Genomic DNA, 19,386 nt, shown 5'->3' on the forward strand with positions numbered 1-19,386 from the left:
TGCTCCTCTGGTTCTGTCTGTGCTGTTCGTGTATCTATATATAATTTTACTCTCCATTCTCTCTACTGTTTCAGTGTTCCAGCTTACCACGATCCTTGCTTGCCAGACTTCCTTCTGGGCAGGACTCTGGCCAACAAATAGCTTCTCCTCTGGAACTATGCTAGCCTTCTGTTCGCGCTCAATGTTTCGAAATGATATATTGTATCAATATAGTAAATATACATATATACATGTTTGTGTCCGTTCCCTCTCCTGTTTCAGTGTTTCAATTTCACACGATCCCTACTTGCTTGTCTCTCTTTAATAAATTACTATTTCATTTCCTCTTTGTACAGTCTTATGATCCGAGTGTTTCTATTTGTGTTCTGGCATTCATTTCATTTAAAATTGCTTTACTCTTCTCTTATCTTGCACATTTTCAACTGTTCCACTTGATTCCATTGTTCCCAATGTTCTCTGTTGCCTTAATGGCGCACGTCCAACAAAAATGAACCGTCTCATTTTCTCATTTAACATCAAGTTCCAATCTCTTTCGGATTTCCCAACTGTTTCAATGTCATTCACATGTTTTTATTCGATCACATTTCGTCTGGTTTATAAATGTATTACCGCCTTTCTGTTCTATTCTCACTGTTTTACTCTCTTGTTGCATCGCTTGGGTCTATTGTTTCTGAATGTCATTGATTCGCAGTCTCACCATTCCAATTTATTGTTGCACCAACTCCCACTGTTCCACTGTCTCCGCTTTTCAGCCATGTTTCACAGTCCCATGTTCCACTTTAATTTTTATACCACTCTCTGTGGTCCCTTGCTTCAGTCTGCCAATAATGGATTCTATTGTGTGTGTCACTGTTCCGCAGTCTCACCGTTCCAATTCTATACTATTCGTACTCTTACCGCTCCCTTGCTAAAGTTTTTCAATGCTATCTCGGTTCCTAAATGTAACTGTTTCACTCTATTCATGTTCCATTTCTCGACTTTTTTTCAGCGTTTCTCTCGCTCTATTAAGCTGAGCTTCCACCGTTCCATCGGCCCCCCATGGAGGCACTTGTCCGGCTCTTCTGGCATCTCATATCTGGCGCTCGGTTTTGGCACATTTTGTTCCAATTCCGCTCGTCATCGACTCTTAAAACACAATTAATTAGACAAGTCTTGGCCAGGCCTGGACCTGAACCTGCAGCCGGACCAGGCGCACCTCCAGCCCCGTCCATCAGTCAACTGACCTGCAGCGGGTGGGGTATTCGGGTGCTCGGGTGGTGCAGGCCAGCGTCCGCCCAGCACAGGCTGCGACCCACAAATCGTTTGCAATTTAGCTGCACTCGCGCCTCTTGGCTAAATTGCCTTTAAATTGGCAGTTGGCGCAGCGCATCATAAATCCAAGCGGCACCAGCGCCAAGTGCAGCTCCAACAGCTCCGTCGAGCCCAGCTCGCCTACATGCATGCATACAGGTACATATATCCATTTCCATTTCTGAAGTGGCGGAAGTATCGCTTGCCCAGCGTGGATCTGGCACTGCGTCCATTTCCCACATCCATTGATCGGTCCGCTGCTGCTGCTGCTGCTGGCCGTGGGGCATCGTTGGCGGTCAGCGGCGGCGGTCGCAAATTATCAACAAATTAGACTTTTCGTCGAAGTTGGAGTTGGAGACGGAATCATCATTTCATTTGTTTGCATGTCTCGTTGTCATTTCGGTTGATTTTGGCGGCGTCTCCTTTGGCCTGTCATTTCTCATTTCTCAGCTCTCATCGCTCTCTCTCTCTCTCTCTCTCTCTCTCTCTCTCTCTCTCCCTCTCACCTCTTCGCTCTTCTGTTCTCTCTCAGTCGCAGCTCGTTTTATGGCTGCCGCGTCGACGTCGCCGCCGCTGGTAAAGTGATTTCTTCAACGCTTTGTTAGCGCACAGGATTGATGCAGCTGTCATTAGGCGTTTTCGGCTTAAACGGATCCCAGCCAGGTTGACCCGAGCTGTGGGGCTGCCTGGTCCGTTTGGTAAATGCGTTTTTAACGTGCTTTTAATTGTCAGTTCGTTGCGTCTCCACTTAGCCCCCAATCTCCACTCTCCACTCCCCACTCCCCACCCCACACCCCACACACAGCCGGCCGATCTGCTGCTGGCCGGCTGGCTGAGCTGAGCTGCTTGAGCGCAAATTAAATCAAATTGAAACTAATTAACATAAATAAATTTACACAAAATCTAATTGCAATATGGCTCGTTACAGGCTTTCACACTTTACGCTTGAGTGGGCGCCAACGTCGCTGTCGCTCACTCGGTTACTCCTCCGCCCTCTGGGACTCGGCCCCTTCCCCCTGCTGCTCCAAGCCAGCCTTGGCATTTACAAGCGACAACTGTCAAATTGGACAAGTTGCATTTGCAAATAAATAGACGGGCATTCGCTCAATCGGAAACGGAACTGACGGCGCACAGACGAGGCACAGGAGTCGTCGCCTTCCATTAGGCATTTGCGGCATTTGCGGCTGGCAGGAAGCGGCGGGTGGGTGGGTGCCGCTGGCAGTGTGGGGTTGTTGGCTCTGCTTCGACGCCTCGGCCTCAAGTTTTAGGCGCAATACAATTAATTGGATTTGATGCTGTTGGCCAAGCTGACACCCCTTGGCCACTCACTTCACTTCACTCCTTTAAACTGCTCGCTGGCCATGCGGCGTATACGCAACGCACTGAACTTGGCCACACACACTCTTTACCGTTGTTTGCGCTGTAACAAGCTCAGTTATTTACTGCTTTATTTGCGCTCTTGTCAAAGCCATCAACACAGTCAGACAGCCTGGCCAGGCCAGGCCAGGGCAAGCCAGGCAATCCCTGTCCATGTCCGTGTCTAGCATATCCTGGTGGTGGGTTTTATTTACTTCATACACAGCCCGAGCTCTATGGCTATGGCTGTGGCTTTGGGCTCGAGCTGGGTCTCTGCGGCTGTCTGTCTTTCTGTCTGTCTGTCTGTCTTTCTGCTCGTTGAGTTTATTTGCAGAATGATTTTTCAATAATTTATGTATGACGTTGTCGACGCACTGCCACGGCTACAGCCACTTGATTTAATGTGTGGGGTGTTACTTTCAACACCCTCCAATCATAATAATCATAACAGCAGAGGCAGCGCGTATAGCACCACCAACACCAACACCAACACCACCACAACAGCAACAGCAACAGCAACAGCAACAGCAACAGCAACATGAATCAATAGTGTTTTTGGTGTGACAATGCAATTATAAATGGTGACAAAATAATTTCCGCTGCGTGATTTTTATGACAGTTGTGCGGCGCATTCTGCTCGACTACATTCGGATCAGAGGCACAAATTAAATAAGTATTAAGTAGTTTATCGGGCAGCCACGGCAGCATTATCAACTCGCAACTCTCAACTGCCGACTCCTGCTCCAGCTCCTTTCAGCTATCCTTTGCCTTGGCTAATTTCAAATGCCAATTTAATGAACATAATTGGATAGCAATGCCATAAAAGAAAGCGAGACATGAGCAGGAGTAGCACGTAGCATGAATAGCCTCACATCACATGCCCACATATATATAATATGTATATATATATATAATTTGTGTTCATCCCGATTTCCGGCCTCTTTGGCTGTGTGGGTGCTGTGGGGCCTCAGCGCCGTCAAATGAAATCATATTTCCTTTAAAGGGTATCCCTGTCCTCGTTTGCTCCACATTTGTATGTGTGCCTGTGTGTATACCCGTACAGATATGCACACACACATACACCCAGCCGAGTGCCTATCAACGCTTCAGCCCGTTGCCCGTCTCGAGATCATCGCGAATTCATAAAAGCATGTCATTTTGTGCACGCAATCGCGTTGCGTTATAATTGGAAATTGGAAATGGCTAACAGAGAGAGAGAGAGTGTGTGAGAGAGAGAGAGAGAGAGAGAGAGTGAGAGAAAAAAAAAAATAAAAATATGTATATAAAATGAAATAGCTGCAGACGCGCACCTTTTGCGGAATTGACTGGACCTGGACTCGGAATTGGGTTTGAGTTTGGATTTGGGTTTGGGTCTGGGCTCGGATTTGCCTTTGGCTTTGCCAGTGCCACAGCCACTTGGATTCCGCAGACTTTGTAAAACATTTGCAATTGCAAAGTGTTAACGGGAGTGAACTCACTGAAACGAGAAACAATCTAATAAACTATCAAAGAAGTAGATGTTGAATATTTTCGGATGTTCCGAAATCGGAGCAGATTTTTGTACTTCAGCAGGGGAATTATCTCACTTACATAAAGTATCCTGTACAAAGACTCTGAGACTGCCAAGAAAATATTGAGAAATTTAACAATAACTGGGCGAAAATCTTCAACAACAACAAATTGTTGGTATACCAATACTTCTGACTGGGACTGTCTCTATCTATCAACTTATTATCGAATGAAATTTGTAAAAAGTATTATGCAATGTTATCGACTCATTATTTTATCCTTAATTTAATCTATTTTTAAGTAGACAGTAACAAATTTATATTTGCAATATTCTTTATATTATATTTTTATTGATCTTGATCTCTTTTAATCGACCGTACATTATCCTAGTTTATCTTTTAACTGCATAACAGTGCAGTGCAACTTGTGCTTATAGTACAAATTTCGCTGTTGCAGGAAAGTGTTAAGCGGAAAATTGGATTAATGTACATGTAATACATGAATGTAATACATGAAGAGAGAGTTCACTTAATGAAGCATCATTCAGGATTCACTACTGACCTCAGAAAATGCAGAGCGTAGGCCATGTAGAACGTGAGCCATCTAGAATGATCCCAACTAGTATATCTGACTATATTTCATTTTTATTATCATATAAAATAAACTCATATCAATTATATATTTAGTTTTGAATATATATATTTAGTTGTTTATATCAAACAAACTAGTCTGTTTATACTCTATAGAAACTAGGAATATCTCTATGTAGGGAAACACAAGAGTCCTCAACAGAAATTAATCTTAATAACATACATATTAAATATGAATGTATAGTAATTGTTATAGAGCTAAAATTGTACAAATCCATAAATATCTGTTTTTGTTTACATCTTTACAATTCAAATTTGTTTCCGAAATTCCATTTTGAATAGAGTTCCTGGTTTCCATATGCTTCATAAGGCAACTCCAACATAAAGTACCCTAACATTGCTAATATTGTTTCTAATTAAGGATTGTAGAAAGATAAAATCTAATCGAAAGTCGAGTAACGGCATGTATTTGTCCTTAACAGTATTAAAGTGAGATTGAACGGGTTCAGTGGGCTCAGGAGAAGAACATATTGATATGCAACAAAGTGAGCTTCTTCTTCTCTGAAGAGTTGCTCTATTGAGAGTTACGTGCTGGGAGTGATATAATTTGATTTCATATTCATATAGGACAATCAGACTTTGATTGCAGATTGTGCTAATGCACTTTCTAAGCAAAGTCAATGAATGTCGGAAGCAATCGATAATAGAGTATCGATTAGTTAGTATCGATTAGTTAGCGCACGACTAAAATTTACTTTAACCAAGTCTTATAAATAACTTTAATTTCTCCAATTAGAATCACGCGTCGTTGATCTCGTAGCCAATTAAGAATTATCAAACTTTAGTATTACATTTACTCTCTAATTGAAAGAACTTGATTTTTTCAGACCCCCGCTTACTTAACAACAAATGTGCTTAATTCTAGTTAGATTATATAACAATAAAAAAAATAAAAAAAGAATGGGCTGTGGCTCTTTATGTGCCGGAATAAGGTGACAGGTCCAATGCGGGCCTCGTCCGCTAGTTGCCACCAGGCCACAGTGCCACATCCTTTGTGCCAGTCAATTGTCAACGAGCCTGGGTCGGAGCATTGTCATAATCAAAGTGATTTCTCCGACCTCCCCGCCCGTGGAGAAATGTTGACAGCTGTTGGGGTTTCACCTTTCATTTTTTTCCCATTTTTCCATTTTCCGTTTTTATACATTTTGTGTGTGGGTGTGTTTGCGTCTCCCTCTGCCGTGTTCTCTATTCAATTTGAATGAAAACCTGCAACATTTGCACCTGACCACAATGGAGCCGTCCGGCAATGGCATTGTTGATGCAGCCGCTACAACTTCATTACAGTCCAACATCGTTGTTCGCTCCCCTCTGGCTCACACCTCATCTCTGGCACGTCCGCCCCCACTTAAAGCGTTAAATCCACCCCATAATCCCCAGCCCTCAATCGCGCCAGCCCTCGAGGGTCGCTCTCTAGCCGTTTGAGCGGGGGGTCAAGTCGCTGGCACTAAGTGAGTTGGCTTTTTATTGGCAACCGGCATATGGACAACCCCCGGCAGGGCCATTGGACGAGGAGGATTTTAATTTACCCTAATGCGTCTATAATTCAAGCCATTAGTGCAATCGCATTAGAAACACTCAACAACCCTTTGCAAGCGGCCGCTGACCAACCAACAGCAAGGACGACACTTGCTGACTCCACTTGGAATTACAAACACACTACATCAAGGACTTGAAGGATTTCTGTTCCACTTTTCAAAAAAGGTGACTTTATATCAGTGTTTCCATTCCCTCAGGAGAAACATCTTAAAATGTGATGTCGTTGGGCAGAGCAGATTTCTTAATTTCCAAGAAACTAAATGATAGTTAGGTCCATCCTATGTCCATTAATCTGATAGCGCAGCTTTGGTTCAGTAAGTCGACAACAATATAAACTCATTCAATTTAGATAGCATGATGACCAATAGTGAATATTTATAGTTTATGCTGAAAGGCTGTAGAAAATTAAACAGAGTCCAATCGTAAGACTATCGTTCCATTAATTTAGAAGCTATTCTACACCAAAGGTGAGCACATAGGCTGATATTTGATACCTTAATATTATTTAGAATACTATTTGCATTATATACAATCACAATACAAATAGACAAGCAAAGATATCTTCGATGTTAAGGCCATGAAGTATATTTGCAGACAATCTCTGATATTTCTTTATTTTTTTACTGTAAAATTTTAATATTCCTATAACAAAATATGTACTTCATACAACACAATACAGGGTGGTCCATATTCGACGGACCCATCTGGTAGCCCTATATCTTTTGACGGGGACGGGGACTATACGCCGTACAGGCTCAAGACGGCCATTTGAGAGATATCATATTCAAATATTATTATCAACATTAAACGTATTTAAAAAAAAAAAAAAATATGGGCCACTTTATGGGGCTGCCAGATGGATCAGTCGAGTATGTACAGCCCTGTATTTATTTCATTTACAAATATGGTTGACAGATCAATTACGATCTACAGTCAATAAATGGATGTACCTTTTTATATTTACAGACAAACATATGTATTTCTGATATTCCTATAGCAAAATTTATATTTCATGATACTAACTATCTATAACCAATACATTGATGTTACTTAAAAGATTTTGCTTTTACACTCTTAGAGAGTATTAGGCAGTCGCTCACCCCGCCTGCTTCATTGGCCTCTCTTCACACAATCGTCAATTCCAATATCTTCTTACACCTGTACGATCTCAGCATCGATCTGCCTAATTGATGAACTTTAGCAAGACATGTTTCAAGAGAACTGCTCTATGTTATTTTAATTATATTGACAGATCAAGCAATCGTTTAGCCGTAGTCAAATAGAGTAGCCGACTAGACTAGGGCTAGGCTGCCTGCCCTAGTGGGTATGCCCAGTTGCACTCTACTCTCGCGCCGGCAAAGTCAACTGTCGGCTGCGTGGCCGGGACACCTGTATCAAAATATTATTTCATATGCCGACGCTCGCACGTAATTAGGTCTCCTGTAGGGCGAAACGCGGGTGGGGGGGTTGCCTGCTGCTACTGGCTTGATTGGTCGGCCAATTTAACTTTCGAGCTGTGGCTGCCAGCCAGAGAAACCGTCAATAAGGCGACTAATTAAAAATCAATCGCTGGCCCCTTTTAATTGGGCCGCATTCGGCTCGCTATTAATGGCCACGCTGTGACTACGACCACGGCTACAGTTGAGGCTACGGTTGCGGCTACGGCTGTGCCCACCTCCGCCTGGCACGTGTCCTGCGCAAATATTGCCGCACGCTTTCGATAGGGCAGCGGGGGAGGGGGACAAGGCGACAGCAAAAGCAAACTAAGTAAAGCGATAGCAAATCGTTTGATTTTTTATGCGTTTATGTTTCATATTTATTTATGGCTTGTCCAACAAATTACGCGCTTCAGTTGCACAAAAAGGCGGCCAACACGTGCCGCCCCCACCCCGCTCCTGCGCTCAGCAGAGATTGACATTTTTAAAACTGAACGAGTCTGCAGTGAGCGGAAAATGGATTTCTAATATTTGCCTTTAAAAACATATTACATAAAGTAAGAAAAAAAATATTTATAAAACGATTTATATATAGACTCTATATGTATGGAGCGAACATCAAGCGAAAACTAACTGTAAAGATGAGCCTTAAATATGCTAACAGCGCTGACGCAACTTTTCCCGCAGGACGTCCGGGCTTAAAAGTTGAGAAAAATGAAACTTTTATGAGCTGGGCGTCTCAGCTAGCCCGGAATTTTTTATCTATGTACATAAGACGGCGCTGTCCCGCCGGCGCGCCTCAACTGCAGGCAATTTACTTTTCGATTAAACGCTTGAACAGCGCTCCCGAACAAAATGGCGCGCATAAATGGGGGCCGTCCGGTCGACACTCGAGCAGCCAATGCAGCTCCAGTTCCATCCTTCATCTTCCGTCATCCGTCTTCCGCCTAGTCCTTGGCCTACGCCTGCTTGCGCCGCTTGGGCTCTCCGATGGCGGGCAAGCCGCTGTCGAACTCGGATATGGTGAGGGCGCGCGACTTGTTGAGGCTCTTCATGAAGCTGCTTCTGCCATTGCCGGCCAGCTTCCTGCGGTCCGCTGCGCCATGCTGCTGCTGCTGCTGCGTCTGTCTCACCTCCCCGCTGACCGTCGTCGTGTAGAGGCGCCGCTTCTCCCGCTTCGCCTGCTGCACCTTCTCGGGATCGCTGCAAATGATGAAGGGATAAATGATGTTCAATACGCAAAGTCACGAGTCAAATGATGCAATTGAATGGGATAAATACCGTTCGGTGTAGGTCAGTCGATTGGTGGGCGGGGCCGCCTTGGGGGCGGCATGCTGGCCGGCGAACTTGCTGGGCGCCTCCTTGAGGGCGAAGCTCTTGGCAAAGTGGCCCATGTGTGCGACGCGCACGTTGAAGATGGGCTTCAGCTCCTTGGGAAATGTCGAATAGAACTTCATCCAGGAGACGAAGGCTGCAACGAAACATTGTGGCTCAGTTCGCGTTGTTCGAGGCTGGAGTTGGAGGAGCATGTTAATGCTTTCAGAATTAATTGATGTGTTGGCTTAAGTGGCTGCCTGCCTGTGTGCGTGTGCGTTTGTGTGTATGTGTATGTGTGTGTGGCATTCATTACAAAATAAATTTGTTAAAATGACAAATGAGCAATGTCAGCAAAGGATTTCCCGCCGCCAAATCCCGCCGCACAGCACAGTCGACGTCGCCGCCCTTCTGTGCGGTTGGCTCTGTTGTGGGCATGTCCTTGCTAATTACGCAGCACTTATGCCAGGCAATGCCAAATTATACAACAATGATATCAAATTACCACAACGTGCACAGCTCGCAGCAGCCGCAATTGTCCTCGAATGTGATAAGCATCGCACACACACACACACACACACAACGAGAGAGCTATGTAAATGCGATGTGAAATTGTAAAATGAAAAATGCGTTGCAAGTGAACAAAAACAAAAAGCACGAACTGAACTAAAAAAGGAGCCAGCTGTTGTTGTCTGCGCCTGGTTGACATCTCAGAGCAATAAAAGCAGCAGCAGCAGCGGGAAGGGTCACCTTCACTGACAGATCTAATCGCATCGCATTCGAATACCTAAACCAAACGACTCAATTACCCAGCCACAGATCCAATTTACAGAATTTCCAGCTCGAGCATGGAATAAACAAGTTCCCATACCTGGACACTGCGATCAGTTCATATCTAGCAAGGCGTGAACAGCCTGTAAAATTTGAACTTACTTGGGAAGTAGTTCTCAAATAGATTTCTATATACCTAAAATAGGGTTTATCCTGCTTTGAGTACAAGTATTTCTATTATACTCAATTATACATAAAACATTCTGCATTGAATTGAGATATTTGAGTTACTCTTAGAACTAGTTCAAAAATACATTTCGTAAAAATAAGATTGACTATGTCTGCCTCTTTCTCTTTATCTATATCTATGTATTCATATATTTATGATATTTGTATATTGTTATGTATCGTATATTGTAATAGGTGAATAAGTATTATATTATGTGTACATATATTATATATAAAACTCTAAACTTCAGAGTTCGAATTAAAATATTCGAGTTCCATTCAGAACTAGTTCATAAATATAAAGCTGAACTACCTGCGAACCAGATCAAAAAACATACACTAGGACTCTATTATAGTTGAAACTGTATTATGATTGGTATCATAAATCTGATAATGCATCCATCATCCATCCCAGCTCATACCATTCTAGTTTGCAACATTTACTCACTATTATTGACAGAATAGGTGGAGAACCAAAACTATCATATGTTATTGAGAATTGTTGACAATTACATGCAAAACGTCTTCAAAGTGTCAACTAAAACAAAATATTTAGCTATAATTGCTAACTATTTATAAGTGAATCTCACATTGAATAAGCAAAATATGATCAAAATATTAATGTTTAGCTTCTGTCGAGCTTGAATTTAGTTTATATTCAAATATTGAAGAAAGATACATTGAAAAGATACTGAGATTTCCAACTGAAGCGCCTTGAACGCCAGTATGTTTACATAATACAACATTTTGAACCACTAACGAACCGGTTCACATCCACTTACTTAAGCAATCAAAAGGACTACTCATCAAATTGGGATCGTTAGCCGCACAATTCAACAAAGCAGCCCAACAAGAGAGACACAGAGAGATAGAGAGAGAGAGAGAGAGAGAAAGAAAGAGAAAGAGAGAGTAGGAGGGAGAGAGAGCTAACATGAAGAGCCTCAATAGAGACAAAGACGCTGCTCTGCCCTGGCAATTAACTCGGAGCAGCAGCCGTTCCAGCCACCCGCTCTCCCGTTCAGCCTTCCGTTCCGTTTCGTTCCGTTCCGTTCGTTTGTTTGGGAACTGGTTGGCTTCTTTGTACGCTAGTCCCCAGGCTGTTCGGGAGTCGGTCTCAAAGTCAAGCCCTTGTCTTTGGGGCTGCTTAATTGCCGAATACGCGCCGGCAGTCAAGTGGCAGACATTAGGCACACAAAAGTATGACGAGCCCGGATGTTTGCCGACGTCTGCAAGCCGGAAGTTGCGAATAAAATAAATGTCATTCGAGCAGTGTCAATGGCAGGGTGCAAATAGAACTACATACCCCAGCTCCCACTCCCACCCTTTTTGTCATTCCCCCTTCCCCAGCCCTTCGAACAAACCGCACAAAATGGCTTTTTATGAAGCTTCCTCCCCAGCTTTAAATCCATTCTTCCCTTGCGCCTCGGCAAGCCCGATTCCCATTGTTTAGCCCGGGACTGCGTGGGGGCTGGGGTTGCTGTTGGGGGTGTTGCTCGGCTAATGCGACCGCCGTTGGCTCAGCGTCAAATGCGAACGGATATTTTTTTTTGAAGCGCGCGTGCTTATGCGGTTTCTCTGCTTCTTCTTCCTCTACTTGTGTAGGCGTGGCAAATTGTTGTGATTGTTTGTTTCTTCCCTCCCCCAAGTGAGTCTTTCGGGTTTTTGGCTTAGGCTCAGTTTTCGGCTTTTCGGTTTTTGCGGCCTGCGGTTTTCCACTTACTGTCCACTCCGGCCACTAAGTAGTTAATCATGTGGTACAGCATGAGCAGGGCTGGCTAGGGTGAGAGGGCAACTGCCAGTCCAGATAGCCATACGACACTGATTGCTAAGATTTTACGCTGATTTTCCCAGTATAAGTAAATGTTTCTATTGTGAATAATTGTGTTCTTATGGAACTCATCAGACAAATCGAGTTGATAGCGATTTTGACAAGATATCAGATGTAAGATATATATATAAACTAAATATGATCTTATCCAGTTGACTTCAATATACGAGCAGTTACTAAAACGGAATTAAATATTGAGATGCGATAAACCAAGAGAACTAAACCCATAACAATTTGACATCCTAGTTGGGGATTTTTGCGGTTGTCATTAAATGTAATCGTTAAAGTATTTTAAATTTGTTTGTCTAGATATATTTATAAAACGTTTAGCAAAAAAAAAAAAAAAAAATCAAATTAAATGAAATATACCCCATGAATCGACTGCATAATACTCGTTCACGATCCAAAATTCCTTAAACCATTTCAAATACATTTCAAGAACGAGTCTGCAGTAGTCTACTATTTAGGAACTATACTTTTAAAGCGTTTGAAGATGTAGCTCTTTTCAATTTGCTACACCCCTTAGTGGTTTGCTAAGACATTTAAGTAGATTATGATTGGCTAAGACTGGGCATATTAGTTCGCTCTCCACTTGTGCACCCTTCAGATGCTCTTCACTTAAGGCAATAATATCTGGAGCCCGAAACTTAAATTGCTGAATTAAAACTATTTACTAGGATAAGACTTATAAATTCATACAGGGCAACAGCAATTAAGATCGGTTTTGATACCCCAGTTAAAAAACTGTAGAAGATTCTGTATGCGCTTCAAATGATAATAAAAATTGTAAAAATACTTTTGCAATTGTGAGTAGATTTTCGACATTTTAAGAAAATCTGAGAAGAGGGTGCCAACGAGATGTTCCTAGCTTTACATACATACATATATATACGATATTATTATTCAAATACTCTATAGCGAATGAACTAAAGAAAAACACAGTTAGCTGACCAAAATATTTCTAAAAGTCAAATACATAAAAATATTTTTGAAAATTATTGCATATATGAGAAAAGCAATGATTTCGTCTCCACAAATTTTGCTTTGATTTCAGATTTTAATTGATAAATGACTCCGTTTTAACTTTTATGTTAAAAGAAAATTGATTGATTTTTCCTAGATGGGAAAATCAAAAGGTTTAGTTTTTTTTTTTTTTTTTTGTGAAAGAAAGATTTCAAAAGATGCAGATAAACTTTTATAAGAGTCTCATGAATCATGATAGATATGATTTAACTATGATTATCTATGCATAGTTTTTATATATATGTGGTCTTTGATCACTATGTAAACATAATTTTGACAGAAACAAAAAGATTATAATGCATAAGTTCTTTAGTTAGACAAACTATAATATTCCTCGTCTTTTCAAAAAATAATGGGTTAAGACTATAGCAGATTAAATTAAAGACATTTCATTGCATTGAACAAGAAAAGAATTCTAATTGAGATATAATTAGGTTCTGAGCTCTGTAAGCTATTACATTTTTGTGCTTTACATATATTTCAAAATTAACATTCGCCCCACCTGCTTGAAGGGACTTGAGCAAGAAGTGAGTTTCTTTGCTGCGAATAGTTTTAATTACTCGCGCATGCAGCTCGAGCAAGGTCTGTGCAGGAAAGTCCTGTCGCCGCACATAGATATAGATGCATATGTATATATATCGAGTGTGTATATGTATAGACCCTGACTCTCTATCTCTGTCTATGCCTTTGTCTTCGTCTCTGCCACTGACTCTGACTCTGACTTGCATGCTGTGTTGCGCTCTTTGCTCTGTTGTGCTTCTAAATGCTTTTATCTGCTGCTTTGTACAGTTTTGTTCAAGCGTAATACTTTTTAATGGCTTTTTGATTGGACGCAGCTCAGCAACTGCAGCTCTCGTGCCCTCTCTCGCTATCTCCGTCTCTCTCGCTCGCACACTCTTGCCGCATCACTGTGGCAGTCTAGCCAGCATTCGTGCTCCTTTGGGCGAGCTCCTCTCAAGTTTTGCCAAGCGGCTTCCTGCCTTGACGCTTGACTCGACGCTTAAGTGCAATTTGAGTTGCTATTTTGGCTGGCAGTTTCTCTTCCTCTGCTTGCTGTTGTCCCTTTCCAATCAACAACAACATCAGCATCATCGTCATCAACTACTTCAGCATCTTTTACTTTGGCTTATTGTTTTGCATTCGCATATCTCGCCCAATTTCCGTTTCTTGTTGCTCTTCAGTTATTATACCCTGAACCCATTGAAAATGGGAAATCAGGGTATAATGGTTTTGTGAAAAAGTATGTAACGGGCAGAAGGAGGCGTGGCAGACCCCACAAAGTATATATATTCTTGATCAGCGTGACGAGCTGAGTCGATATAGCCCTGTCCGTCTGTCCGTCCGTCCGTCCGTCCGTCCGTCCGTCCGTCCGTCCGTCCGTCCGTCCGTCCGTATGAGTGCGTCGATCTCAGAAGTTACAAGAGCTAGAGAGCTGAAATTTGGCATGCATACTCGTGAGTACCATACGCAGTACGAGTTTGCTTTATTTTTTCGATAAATCGTCCGATAACTTTTTTATCGAGAATAATCGAAAAATTGATTTTGTTTTTTTTGCCTAATTTGAACATTTTTAGACCTGGAGTCTTCAAATTTGGGTTGTATATAAAGTTAATCGGTACAAAGATTTTGTAATTTACAGATTTTGGATACCACGCCCCCTTCACCCACAATTTGTAAAAGACGCATTTCAAGTACTAGAGACTTGGGCTTTGAAATGTACACACATATTTACCATATGATTACGCCCTAAAAGTTTCATTAAGATCGTATGTCTACAAAAGAAGTTATTCAACAAATAAATTCTCATAATATTGCCCACACTGCAGCCCAAGCGCAGTCGCTGCTTACTGCGCAGTTAGCAGAGCGCAGGCTTATGCGTGCGTGTGGAAGCATGTGTATGTATGTGTGCATAAAAGAAGTGCAGAATGATTAGAATATCAACTTGGAGTCAGGGTATCTCCTAGTCGAGCAGTCTCGACTGGAGCTTTCTTACTTGTTTTTGTTTTGAACTCGTGATTCATTTCTGCATCCAAATTGTGCGAGTGGGTCTCATGAAGTGGGAGTGGCAGGCGAGTTCTTCTGATTTTTATGTTTCAATCAAAATCTGACCCCCCACCCACTGGCATAATGTCAACCCCTATACAGCTATCCCGTCCGATTTCCCTTTTTTTTTTATTATTTGGGGGCGCGTCGCGGCAGCCTTAGTAACATCTAATTAACTTTTTCCTTTACCGCGCTGCAATTACAATTTCAACAGGACATTAACAGGACAACGAGAAAACAAGATATCGAACAGGGCCAACGCCGAATGCGTCAATACCCTGCCCAGGGGCTAGAGCAGGGACTGGTAGCCCAGCGGCGATGCCCTGGATAGGCCAGGGTATGCGAGGCTAAAAAGGACAACGGATAACGGTGCGACGACAGGAACTGGTCACTGTCACTGCACATACACACACACACACACACACACACACACATACAAGCACACGGTGTGAGTGTAGAGGCGGCTGGGCGGGGCGCGGCTGGGCTGGCTTCGACACGCAATCGAAATTAACTTCAAATATGAAATAATTTTTAGCGTTTTTTACGCGCGTTGCCAGCGTACAAGTGGGCGGCTAGCCGCAGGGGCGTGGCGCGAACGTCCAACTTATAATTGGAAAACGCCAGCGGATAGCTGTGAGTGGAATGTATATCCCTCTCTCACTCTCTCTTTCTCTCTCTATCTCTGTGTTTGTTTTCCCTTCATTTTTTTTTTTCTTTTCCTTTTTGTTTTTCGAGCCCTCCGAAGTGCGGCGAAATTTGTGTTGGGAAAAAAGAAATCATAATTACAAAGTTAATATCCTTTGGTGAAAGGATTAAATTGCTAGTTGCGTTTAAGTGGGCAACGAGGAGGGGGCGGAGGTGAGCCCAAGAATGGGGTATGTGCTAGCCATGGCAACTGCAGGAACGGTCGAACTCACCCTTGCAGGACTTGTCGTGCAGCTCGCGATCCTCCTCGAGCAGCGACTGGAACTTGTGCTGCAAATTGGACGCCGCCTCCTGGACGGTGCGCGCCTCCGGGTCGCGCGGCAACAGTGCCTGCAAATAGCTGTACATGTCGCCCTGCTGGATGCGGATGCGCTTGTTCTCCAGGTGCCGCACGTACTGCGCCTCGCTGGGCGCCAGGAATAGGACGGCGCGTCCCCGACGTCCTGCACGCGCCGTGCGGCCCACGCGATGCACAAAGTCCGCCGTGGTCTGCGGCGGCGTGTACTGCACCACCAGCTTGATGTCGGGCACATCGATGCCGCGGCCAACGACGTCGGTGGCCAGCAGGACGCAGCTGGCGCAGTCGCGGAAGCCACGGAAGACGCCCTGGCGCTCCGTTTGCGTCATGGAGCCATTGAGTCTGGAAAGGAAAAGGACTGAAGTCATATGCAGATTCGTTGGAAAGCACCGACTGGCATTACTTGAAGAAGCGGAGCCCCTGGAGCAAAGGCGTTTCGTCATCCTCGTCCTCGTCCGACTCCTCTTTGTCCTGCTGCTCGTCGTCCTCGTCGAGGACGCGACGTGTGAGCGCCTCGTTGAGCACGTCGTGGTGGAAGTTCACCATTTCCGTGGTGCTCATAAAGACGATGGCCTTGAACTGCTTCGGACTGGCGGCGAGCTCCTTGGCCAGCAGCGCCGAGATGGTAACCAGGCGCAGCTTGGGCGGCACCACCACATAGCTGAGCTGCAGGTTCTCGGGTATGCTGAGCACGCCCGTCACATCCTCCATGTACTCGCCGAGGCCGTCCTCCTGCTGCGCCTCAATGGTGTCCTTGTCGTAGCCATTGGCGCCCTTGAGCGCAGCATCGGCTGCCTCGTCGCTGTTGTCGATGTAGAGCGGATCCTTGAGCGTCAGGCCGGCCAGCTGCTGCACCTGGGCGGTCAGCGTGGCGCTGAGCAGCATACGCTGCAGAGCCACCGGCGGCTCCTGTGGCTCCTCGGCGCGATGCTTGTCGATGGCCTCCACGAGCTGCTTCACATCGCGCTCGTAGCCCAGTTCGAGCAGGCGGTCGGCCTCGTCCAGCACGAGGAACTGCAGCTTGGACAGCTTGAAGGAGGCCGTGTGCAGCAGATGGTCCACCAGCCGACCCGGGGTGCCCAGCAGCACATTGATGCCCTTGCGCAGCCGCGCCTTCTCGCTCTTGCGACTCTCGCCGCCCAGCAGGGCGCCGGGCACGATCCAGGTGAATGGCTTAACCAGCTTCTGGAAGAGCTCGTACGTCTGCAGCGCCAGCTCGCGCGTGGGCACAATGACCAGCGCTACGACGCCGTCGGTGCGCTTTATACGAGGCAGCTGCGACTGCAGTCGCTCCACCAGGGGCAGCGCATAGGCCAGCGTCTTGCCCGAGCCAGTCTGCGAGCGCACCAGCACATCCTTGCCGGCCAGCACATGGGGAATGGTCTTCTGCTGCACTGTCGTCAGCTGGCTGATGCTGAGCAGGTCCGACAGGTTCTTCACTGCGTGCGGGTGCAGGCCCAAGCTCTCCACCTTGGTGCCACTGAAAATAGTCTCCCGGACGGGCTTGACGGCGCGCTGGCCCAGCTGCTTGAGTGCTGCCACATCGCTCTGGTCGAAGAGGCCGATCTTCTTGGTGCGGAACTTGTTGCTCGTCTGTGTAGGTGGCGCCGCTGGCTTCTCTGCTGCGGCTACCTCCGCTTCGGACTGCTCCTCTGCGGCGCGCTTCAGCCTGCGCTCCTCGTCCAGCTGCGCCTTGAACAGGTCGCCAGCTCGTGGCTGCTTGTTGGGATTCTCCTTACGCTGTTTGCCCTTCAGAGCCGTCTTCAGCAGCTGCTTGTCTATGGCAGCGCCTTGTCTGGCATTGAAGATCGGCTCCCTGGACGCTGGACGCGACTCCTTAGGGGCCTTCTTTGTCTCTTTCTCCTTGGCGCTGTTAGTGACTGGAGCTGTGTGCACATTTAACATTATATCAACTTGTTCATTCGTCTCTGTCAGCGGTTTCTTGGCGGCATCCTCCTTGGGCTTTTCAGCGCTTAAAACTAAGCCGTTGGCCTTGGCTGTGGGTGTGATGGTGCCGGTCGGCTGCTTTTTGGCAACTGGAGCACGACGCCGCACCACGAGCGCCTTGACTTTGGGCTTGTCCACATTGAATTGAAAGTCGAATCCAGACGAGGCGCCAGCACGTTTTTGCTGCTTCTGTGGCTTTGACGGTGGCAGCGCCTGGCAAATAGTAAATTGAAAGTGAAATGGCCCTGATTTGTAATATAGCAGCATCACTCACCTGTTTTGCTTTTGGCACTGGTCTGTTGCATACGTTCAATGTTATATTATCATCCATTTTTACGCATTTGTTTGTTAAACACAGTTTGTTGAACGAAAAACGTGCGCGCTCTGCCTGACAGCTGATTTCCCAGCAGACAAGCAGTTCACGCAAGCAGTCGATTAACAGAGCTGCAAAACAAGTGTTGGTAAGTGGCAGCGCCGACAAGTGCGCAGAGCTGCCAGTGCTGCAAAGATTGTAAACTGCGCGCGCAATTCAAAATTCCAAATAAAACACTGCGAATTCCTTTGTTTTTTAATATATATATATTATATCTTGGCAAATTTAATAACAATTTGACTATAGTAAGTAATACAATTTTCTTTCTTATTATTTTTACAACTTCTTTGACTACAAAAAAAATTGAAATAAACACATGTAAGGAGCTGTCTATGACAGCCGTCTGTGCCATGCATATATCTTTGCGTGTGTGTGTGTGTGTGTATGTGCTTGTGGGTGTTTGCTTTGAATGGTGGGTTATGTTTTCCTTTGGTTTAGCCCCAACTGCGAGCGCCGCAAATGTCAACAACAGTCCAGTTCATGATGGTAACAGCTGGCTCCGGCTCCCGCTCCCTCTCATGTTCTTGTCCGTGTTCCTGTTCCTGTTCCTGTTCCTGTTGCGGCTTCGGGTCTGCTTCGGGGTCGGGGTCAGGATCGGACTTGGGGTTGGGCTCGTGCTGTGCTTCTGCTTGGGACGTCGCTGTCATGGCTGCTGTAATTGACAAGCGGCGCTGCCTAGCTACGTCCACATCCACGTCCATCTGGAGAATGCATTTGTGGCTAGCTGCATACATTAACTATGCCGTCACGTAATATTCGCGCTGACGTTTCTGGCACTTCTCCCTCGCGATGTAGCACAGGGCGATTGTAATGAGTAGGGCGATGGTCACGCCCATGCCAATGCTGACCCACATTATTTCCTCGTTAATTCCCACATACGAGCGCCCTATCGTTGACCGGAGAGGAAAACAAAGAGAACGGGAAAGAAAAAGAGAGAAAGCGAGAGAGAGAGAGAGAGAGAGGGAGGAGTTTATTGATAAGCATTTCGTAATTCCATTAAATGCTGCTGCAGGAAATCGGGATTAATCAAAATTCATTCAGCATGCTCAGTGTGCATTTCAATTGAATGCATTTTAAAT

At 44.9% G+C, this 19,386-nt stretch overlaps 2 protein-coding genes across 2 annotated transcripts in view; both read right to left on the reverse strand.

The window, feature by feature from the left end:
* Positions 1–8,330: 8,330 nt before the first annotated feature.
* Positions 8,331–18,361, reverse strand: LOC108620046 (putative ATP-dependent RNA helicase CG8611). The gene is made up of 5 exons (XM_018016916.2): positions 18,209–18,361; positions 16,391–18,147; positions 15,902–16,329; positions 9,059–9,248; positions 8,331–8,980 (listed from the first exon to the last, which is right to left on the reverse strand). The coding sequence occupies exons 1-5, from the start codon at positions 18,263–18,265 to the stop codon at positions 8,737–8,739; spliced, it is 2,676 nt and encodes an 891-aa protein (XP_017872405.1). The 5' UTR covers positions 18,266–18,361; the 3' UTR covers positions 8,331–8,736.
* A 187-nt stretch (positions 18,362–18,548) lies between these two features.
* Positions 18,549–19,386, reverse strand: part of LOC108620050 (uncharacterized) — a 37,370-nt gene continuing 36,532 nt past the window's right edge. Inside the window, exon 3 of the mRNA XM_018016918.2 lies at positions 18,549–19,193. Coding sequence (XP_017872407.1) covers positions 19,045–19,193 — 149 coding nt within the window. The 3' untranslated portion in view covers positions 18,549–19,044. The remainder of the gene's footprint in view (positions 19,194–19,386) is intronic.

This window comes from Drosophila arizonae, chromosome X, assembly GCF_054131065.1.
Source record: "Drosophila arizonae isolate 15081-1271.41 chromosome X, UAZ_ARI_1.0, whole genome shotgun sequence".
Lineage (NCBI taxonomy): Eukaryota > Metazoa > Arthropoda > Insecta > Diptera > Drosophilidae > Drosophila > Drosophila arizonae.